The sequence below is a fragment of the Cyphomyrmex costatus genome, unplaced genomic scaffold (assembly GCF_001594065.2).
Source record: "Cyphomyrmex costatus isolate MS0001 unplaced genomic scaffold, Ccosl1.0 scaffold416, whole genome shotgun sequence".
Lineage (NCBI taxonomy): Eukaryota > Metazoa > Arthropoda > Insecta > Hymenoptera > Formicidae > Cyphomyrmex > Cyphomyrmex costatus.
In genome coordinates this window covers 98,982-108,448 of record NW_017278384.1, presented here as the reverse complement: position 1 = coordinate 108,448, position 9,467 = coordinate 98,982, and the positions used below count along the sequence as shown (strand labels likewise).

Below are 9,467 nucleotides of genomic sequence, written 5' to 3'. Positions count from 1 at the left end.
AAGCACTTGTGGATGAATTCATTGTAAGAAATAAGAATCGAAGCTCAACGTTTGCTCTAAATGATTCACGAACTTAAATATATTTCTAAGAATAATGTATTGATATATAAATGTATACTCTATTAATATATTAATTATATGCTGTAAATCTAAATGGTTCACGAAGTTAAATATATTTAATAACAATATATATATATATTGAATGATGATGTTCGTAGACTCGTAAGATTTAAAATCATAGAAAGTGACAATGCCTACTCGAGTCATTGTAACAGGATGTTAATTATAATTGTGTGAAATTATGTACCGCGTATGTAGACCTCTTCGCGACGCTGATGAGTTTTCAGCATTGACGCATACGTATTAACTACCGCGGTAATATCACTTTAGTTAAATTGACATCACAATTTAACAAATTTTGATGCTATAGCATCTTAATTAGATCTTAATAATATGTTGAAAGACATATATTAATATTTAATAATGAAATAATGATAATTTTTAAATCTGTGAAAATCTGTGAAAATAATAAGACTGCGAAGAATATCACAAGTTGGCGTTTCGTCCCGGTTTCCATTACTGGACTCATCAGTAAGGCATTGTAATGGAAACCTACCTTAGACGCCTTGGGAAGATGTTAGAAAGAATAATATATATATATACACAAGAGGCTCCTATAAATAAATCAAATATTAAAATAAGTTGCCGTTGAGAGCCAACACAGGATGAAAGTGTGTAATAAAATTTATTTAGTTACATAAAATCGCATACGTTTCGACCTTAATCCAGGTCCTTTTCAATGCATGAATTACACTAATATTAAAAAAATTCTTTGATGGAGTAAAATGGTGTCAAAAACAATTACAATACAAGAAAGTAATAATAAGACTGCGAAGAATATCACAAGTTGGCGTTTCGTCCCGGTTTCCATTACTGGACTCATCAGTAAGGCATTGTAATGGAAACCTACCTTAGACGCCTTGGGAAGATGTTAGAAAGAATAATATATATATATACACAAGAGGCTCCTATAAATAAATCAAATATTAAAATAAGTTGCCGTTGAGAGCCAACACAGGATGAAAGTGTGTAATAAAATTTATTTAGTTACATAAAATCGCATACGTTTCGACCTTAATCCAGGTCCTTTTCAATGCATGAATTACACTAATATTAAAAAAATTCTTTGATGGAGTAAAATGGTGTCAAAAACAATTACAATACAAGAAAGCTAATAACTACATGGTGTTGTCCACTTGCAATCAAATATCACGATCACTGAAGTGCAAAATTCACTGAAATATATAGTGTGATCATGTCAGATTTTTATAGAATTTTAGAATTAAAAACCAAGAAAAAACATAGAATTTTAGAATTACAACACCATGTAGTTATTAGTTTTTCTTGTATTGTAATTGTTTTTGGCCCCATTTATTCCATCAAAGAATTTTTTTAATATTAGTGTAATTCATGCATTGAAAAGGACCTGGACTAAGGTCGAAACGTATGCGATTTTATGTAACTAAATAAATTTTATTACACACTTTCATCCTGTGTTGGCTCTCAACGGTAATTTATTTTAATATTTAAATATATTTCTAAGAATAATATATTAATATATACATATATATACAAACATAAATAAAAATGAGCAACAGCCACAACGCAAGATGTCATTCGCAAAGTCATGTATTTAAAAAGAAAATATAAAAGTAAACGTTTCGGTCAATTTTTGACCATCCTTAGTACAAAGAACTTAACGTATTTAATATATAATTTAATAATAATTCGCTAGATGTTAATAATAATATCATGAAGATTTTTAATAATGTAAGAACGAACAAAACTATGCAATTTAAAAGATGTCAATATTTAAAAGTCAAATAAATTTTTTTATTTTAATTTTCCATATAAACTATTGTATCGTTTATTAGTCAATTGTGTGTACCACACAAACGTATTCGAGATACTGAATTATGTATTAAAAAATTATTAATTTTATTTATTTATAATGATTATATACTATTTACGATATATTTATAGTATCACATCAGTTGACCACACCTTTATCTACGCATAGAGTCCTAAATATCAGAGAAACGCAACCGGCTTAAGTCAGTACCGCAAAATTACTAAGAAAAGTAATAGGTAAGGTTGGAGTCACATGGAGCGGAAATTACAGCGGAACGGAACAGTGAATCCAATCAGAACTCTACAATCATTCCGCTGCTTTACTTTCTGCGATTGTGATTGGTCTCGCTGTTCCGTTCCGCTGTAGATTTCCGCTCAATGTGACTCCAGCCTGAGGGTGCGTTCCGAGTTACGCATGAAGCGCGTAGACTGCATAGAAAGTCGTTCCGAGTTAACTATTGCGCGCTTCGAAAGCGCTTCGAGAGTACTTGAATTCCCCAGATTGTACTAACCGTACTGAATTCTTAGCACTCCACTCGGCGCATTGACTGCTTCTCTTTCGACCTGAGGCAGTTGATGCGTCTGATGCGTTCATACGGTCTGCGCATGATTTGTAATTCGGAACGAGCAACGAGTACCGAACAACACAACAGTGAACGGACGAATATTTGTGATTTGCAATGGGACAGCGATTACAGTAATTGCATGAATTCCCGGTCTTATTAGAGGATAAAAATGAAATAATAACTTCATTTTTAAATAAAGAGGATATGGCGAAAACAAGCCAAGATAAAATTAATGGCATTATTTTACCTTGATTTATTTAATTTAATGTATAGATTAGACGTTATATTAATTAGGAATTACGCGATCGACGTAATTTATAATTTTTTCAACTCCAATTTGTTTTCCACGTGATTTATCTACCATTAATAGAAAAAATAACTTGGGACGAAACGCCAACTTGTGATATTCTTCGCAATCTTATTTTTTCACAGATTTTAATTTATCTTTAATTTAACATTACATCGTTAAAATTTTAATATGTCTTTCAACATATTATTAAGATCCAATAAGATGCTTTAAGCATCAAAAATTTGTTAGATTGCTTGTGTCAATTTAACTAAAAAGTGATATTACTACGGTAGTTAATTAGAGTTGCGTTGTAAGTCTGGAAAAATTTCAGCACGCGATTGAGGACTACATACGTGGTAAATAAAATTCATACTTTACATTTAGCAACCAAAATCCTGCTTGACCGTCATCGGCCAATTTCATTATCATATTTACTTTGTTTTAAACATCGACGGTCTTACACAAATATTAATTTTAATATAATATAATTTAATATGGTGTACAACTTTGCTTCCGCCGTTTTCCTATAGATGGCTTTAGCGGTAAGTGATGTGTGGCGGTAGGCACAACTATTAATATTATAATCGAGATATCTGGTTAATAAATTCTTTATTGCTTATACAATAATACACGGACTGTCGTTAGAAGTTCAGTCGAACAAAGTAATCAAGTAAAAGTTAGGTAATCCCCAGGAAGGGGGAAAACATCTCTCTAACAGTATATACCAACCTACATATATAAAGTAACTAAACATAAATACCAACTTAAATCTAAAGGAGCGCCACAGTACTCTCCTCCGAGTAGATTAGATAAATAAGAACTTAAGCTACGAAATGGACTTTTTTGGGACCCTGATATGAACGAAGTGGTGTAGATTGCGATGTTGAAGGTACGCTGCCTGAACTTAGGTCAACAGGATCAGTAGCCTCGAAGAATGCAGGCTTCAATCTTTCCGTAGAAATAGTTGTGGGTTTCCCGTTTACATCCACCTCGAACACCTTGTCTGTAATGCGCTGTAACACTTGAAAAGGGCCTTCGTGAGGAGGTTCCAAAGGTTTTCTTACTGAATCCACTCTAACAAAAACATGTGTGCAATCCTTAAGGTCTTGAAGGAAAAATGATTTATCTTTCCTGTGATGTGACGCAGGAATCGGTCTAATTGAGCGGATGTTTTGTCTAAGGCGTTCTAGAAACAAACGAGGTTGTTTAGTCGGTTCTATATCTATAAAGAACTCACCAGGAAGACGTAAAGGAGTTCCATAAAGAAATTCTGCTGCAGAGGCCTTACTATTCTCTTTGATGCTAGTTCGAAGGCCAAGAAGTACCATAGGCAAGATATCGACCCATTCCTGATTATTATGGCAGATGATTGCAGCTTTCAGGGTTCGATGCCAACGCTCGATCATACCATTCGACGCTGGGTGGTAAGCTGTGGAATGTATTTTCTTGGAACCAATTAGCTGGGTGAGGGCCTGAAACAAACGAGACTCAAACTGTGTGCCACGATCGGTGGTGATAGTGGATGGAGCTCCGAATCTTGCAACCCATGAGTAATAGAATGCATTGATGATTGTGTCTGTTGTAGTATCGTAAATAGGGATCGCCTCTGGCCAGCGAGTAAATCTATCAATAATAGTTAAACAGTATTTAAAATTTCTTGAAGAATGGAGCGGGCCGATAATATCCATATGGATATGTCTAAATCTTTCATCCGGAATAGCAATCTTGTCAGACGTGTTTTTGACATGTCGCGATATCTTGCTGCGTTGACACGGAAGACATGTGTGAATCCATTGCTTAATATCTTTGCGCATTGACGGCCACACAAACCGACGAGCAATAAGTTTCTGCGTAGATTTGATACTGGGGTGTGCCAGATTATGAACTACGTTAAAAACTTGCTGTCTAAGAGTTAGTGGAACATATGGACGAATATCGTTTGTTGAAATATCACAATATAAAATGGTGCCGTCGTCATCACAGCGTAGCTTTCTAAGAATGAGAGATGAAGAATCCGGTGCGTTCACTAAGCTTCTGAGCTCTTCGTCTTCTTCCTGATGCTTGGCGAGCTCTTCAGTGGTGACGATGATGGGCATGGGCATGTTAATTTGTTCAATACGTGAGAGGCTGTCTGCAACCGAGTTATTTTCTCCGGATATGTGAACGATCCGAGTGGAAAATTGACCAATGAAGTCTAATTGTCGTTGTTGCCTCGGTGATGTCTTGTCAGCTTTCTGAAGAAATGCGTAAATTAAAGGTTTATGATCAGTTTTAATGATGAGCTGCTGTCCCTCGCAGAAGTGACGGAAAAATTTTAGGCTAAGGTATATAGCAAGGAGTTCGCGATCGTAAGCGCTATAATTTTGTTGAGCGGAAGAGAGTTTTTTTGAAAAGAAACCTAGAGGTTGCCACACACCGTTAACCTTTTGTTCAATTACTGCTCCTACGGCGAAGTCGGAAGCGTCGGTAGTCAGGGATATGAGAGCGCCTTCATGTGGATGGAAAATTAAAGAGGCCTTTGCCAGTTGTTGTTTGCACTCTATAAAAGCACGGTTACTTTCCTTGTTCCAAACAATTATACGTTTGTCGTGCTTGGTCGCTCCAGCGAGATGAACATTGAGAGGAACTTGCATCTTGGCTGCATCCTTAATAAATCTGTGATAATAATTAATCATTCCAAGGAATCGTCGTAATTCCTGTATTGTTTTTGGTCTTGGATAATTTTGAATAGATGTGACACAATCTGGTAAAGGCTTAGTACCGAACTGATCGATGCAGTAACCCAAATATTCGATTTCCGACACGCCGAAGATACATTTTGAAAAATTGATCGATAAACCAAATTCACGCAATCTATCGAAGACCAATCGTAGATGCTTCTCATGTGTTTGATGATCAGGTGAAGCAATTAGAATATCATCAATATATGGATGGCAGAAATTCAATCCGCGCAAAGCTGTGTCAATGAGTCTTTGAAAGGTCTGCGCTGCATTACGGAGACCGAACGGCATTACATTGAATTCAAAGAATCCAAAAGGCGTGATAATTGCAGTTTTGTGTCTATCTTCTTTGGCAAGTGGAACTTGATGGAAAGCACGAGTAAGGTCTAGTTTTGTAAATATTTTACATCCATTTAGTGAATAAGAAAAATCATGGATATGCCGTAGCGGATATTTGTCTGGTACCGTGACAGCATTGAGACGGCGGTAGTCGCCGCATAATCTCCATTTGTTGTCCTTCTTGGGAACCATATGCAGAGGAGATGCCCACGGGCTTGATGAAGGTTGACATAACCCTTCCTGAATCATCATATCCAGTTCTGCTTTAGCTATTTTAAATTTTTCTGGAGGAAGTCGACGAGCTCGTTCAGATGTAGGAGGTCCGTGTGTAACAATGTGATGCTGAATCTGATGAGCACCTTCTTTGCGGGCAACAGATTTGGTTATATCAATGTATTCTTTCAACAATTGGTGGTATTTACAACCAGCACTAATAGTAGTTATTGACGGCATAGGCAGATAGCGCAAATTGCCGGGAACATGTAGATCAGTTGTTCCATCAACAAGACGCTTGTTGTTGAGATCGACCAAGAGATTGAAATGGCGGAGGAAGTCTGCACCAAGAATTGCATATGTAACGTTGGCAATGGTAAATTTCTAAAGGAAGGAGCGTCTAAGACCTAAATCCACTTGAGCCACTTTCTGTCCGTACGTATTAATTTCGGATCCATTTGCTGCAAATAACTTGAAATCGCCAGGAGAATTCGATAATCTGAACTTATCTTTGGGTAAAACAGATATATCTGCACCAGTGTCAATTAGACAATTTAAATTTGACTTACGGTCACGCAGAAACAGGCGATTTTGTTTAATCCCCACCGATAGCGCCTGTGCACGCGGTGGCTTCGTTAGTTTTCCGATCTCTTTTCCGTAAAATAACTGCATGGCTGAAAGCATTTTTTAGCTCTGTCGTTGAATTGACGGTGATACCAACAAACTGGATTTTTATCTTGATTACGCTCAGAGGATCCTGACTTGTTACGAGTACTGCGTGAATGTCGAGAGAGAGATCTTTGCCGTGAACGTTGACCACGCAACTCCTTAGTCAATGCATCAATACGTTTAGAGAGATCGTCGATAGGATCACTTGCGCATACTTGGGTGGAAATAGCGTTTGCTACTGCATTGATTGTAGGCTTGGTGATCTCAAAGATCCGATCAGCTTGAGAGGCTAAAACAGTTAAATCCGTGACTTCGCTGATGGCTAAAACTGATCTTACATTTTCAGGCAATTGCTCTAGAAATAATGTTCGTAAGATCGAGTCATTGCATTGTCCGCCAGCTAAATTTCTAAGCCGTTGGAGGAAATTGGACGGTTTATCATCACCGAGTTCGTTTCCGCGTATGAGCTTTCTCAATTTTGATTCGCCAGTTTCGTCAAAAGAGCGTATAATACGGTCTTTAAGAGCTTGATATCTCTCAGTTGGTGGGGGGTTGGAAATAATATCTGACACGAAGGGCAACGCGGTGTTATCCAAATGCAAGATAACGTACCTGTATTTTGTATCATCACTTGTAATACGAGAAATATTGAATGCAGCTTCTACCTGTGCAAACCACAATGCCGGGTTCTCTTTCCAAAATGGCGGAATTTTTGCGTACGTTGCAGCCTCGATGCTAGCTGAAGGGACAAGTACGTCGGCCAACGTCTGCTCTTGTTGATTGCTGGCCATATCCTCTGGTATTGGGAGGTCGATAAGAGATTGAGTGTCAGATGATTGAGTACCAATTCTTGTTGGCGAATGCTCAATAGGCATAACGGAATGCGTTAATCTTGAATTGTTCAGTATCTGCCAAAAAGAGAATTTGATGCCACACGGATCACGTCGGGGTCACCAATTGTGGCGGTAGGCACAACTATTAATATTATAATCGAGATATCTGGTTAATAAATTCTTTATTGCTTATACAATAATACACGGACTGTCGTTAGAAGTTCAGTCGAATAAAATAATCAAGTAAAAGTTAGGTAATCCCCAGGAAGGGGGAAAACATCTCTCTAACAGTATATACCAACCTACATATATAAAGTAACTAAACATAAATACCAACTTAAATCTAAAGGAGCGCCACAGATGGTTAGAGATTCTATAATCAGAATTTGGCCAAAGCGGACCAAAGATGGCGGATAGAAGGAGATAACAGATATTGCTTTCTTTCTCGTATTACGCATGCGCAGAAAGCGTGACAGGTCGGTATTCATAAGTCGGTTCTTATTTCAAAACCATCTTAAGCAATGTCTTAAGACACTAATGCAGTCTTCTGATTGGTTTATGAGACCTCAAAATTGAACTTAAGATGGCCTGGAATATAAGAACTGACTATGAATACCGGCCTGTGTCAGAAAATAGGTAACAGCAGGTCATATGGTGATATGGTTATAAACAAACACCTTATGTCCACGATGTTAAAAATCGCTCTGAAGTCTCAGAAAAGAAACTGGCCAATCGAGTTAATCAATTGGCTAAATTATTTAATTGTAATTTATTAATTTTCTTTATCCAGGATTATCTTGGAACAGTTTCTAACCTTTTTGAGACAAGGCTATAATTAGAGCAATCTGTCTCTTTCTATTCTTCGAACTCGTTTTCCGACAATGTACGAAGTTATCCAAAGAATACCAAATGGACCGAGGTAGAGAACCAATCAGAAGTTGTGCCCGCTTTGGCCAAACTCTGCGGGTGCGATTACAAGGAGCGCCGTACGCTGTACGCGGTATGCGATTCTCTAGCTGCCTAGTTAAGCGGGGAGCACAGACTTTGGCATAACGCATAAAGCATGTGCATAAGGAATTTCATTGGTCCAGCATGAGTCAATGGACCAATCAAATTCTTTATGTATATAGTTTATGCGTTATGCAAAAGTCTGTGCTCCCCGCTTTAGTTAACCGCGTACCGCGTACCGCCTATTTCTTTTTCCTGATATTACATGGAGGGCGGTTTGCGGCACGGGCTAGTGACAAACTTACATTAGTATAAATTTTTTTAAATATATTAACTTATTTTTATTTACACTTTATCGATACTCTTATTTTTTTAACAGATTTACTTAATAATTGCGTTTAAATCAATTAATTCCATTAAAAAGTGCATAGCAACGTATAGGCTGTCTTCCCATAGTCCCCTTGCCAGTCAGTAAAATAATATTACTAGGATGACGTCATCCTACTGACTGGAGAAGTGTTCCCATTCTCGCCAGTAAAAAGTGACGTCAGGATTTGTTGCGTTTCTATGCCCTACGCTTTCTACAGTTTTCGTTTCATATTACAGTTTCATTTCATATTTTCGTCATCAGTGATCTTCATTGAATAGATAAGTAAATAATATATATTCCATGTAGCAATGTTTACTTGTAACTCTGTAATATTTGGGTACCGGAACGAAATCGTTGTCCAACCTCTTTAGTCGCCGGGGTCAATTATTTTAAGACATGGGTACCGAAATATTACAGAGTTGCAAGTAAACATTGCTACATGGAATATATATTATTTACTTACCTATTCAATGAAGATCACTGATGACGAAAATATGAAATCAAACTGTAATATGAAACGAAAACTGTAGAAAGCATAGGGCATAGAAACGCAACAAATCCTGACGTCACTTTTTACTGGCGAGAATGGGAACACTTCTCCAGTCAGTA

At 37.1% G+C, this 9,467-nt stretch overlaps 1 protein-coding gene across 3 annotated transcripts in view; it reads right to left on the bottom strand.

Moving 5' to 3' along the window:
- Nucleotides 1-3,364: 3,364 nt before the first annotated feature.
- The window catches only part of LOC108777237 (Phosphatidylinositol glycan anchor biosynthesis class K), a 20,653-nt gene continuing 14,550 nt past the window's right edge, over nucleotides 3,365-9,467 (bottom strand). The window contains exons 5-7 of one of the 3 annotated variants that reach the window (XM_018544069.1): nucleotides 7,373-7,615; nucleotides 4,004-4,238; nucleotides 3,365-3,787 (exon numbers count right to left, since the gene is read on the bottom strand). In XM_018544069.1, the coding sequence (XP_018399571.1) occupies nucleotides 3,588-3,787; nucleotides 4,004-4,238; nucleotides 7,373-7,615 (678 nt within the window). In that variant the 3' untranslated portion in view covers nucleotides 3,365-3,587. Of the gene's footprint in view, nucleotides 4,239-7,372; nucleotides 7,616-9,467 lie in introns of all 3 variants that reach the window. The other 2 variants (XM_018544068.1, XM_018544067.1) reach the window with 2 other exon arrangements.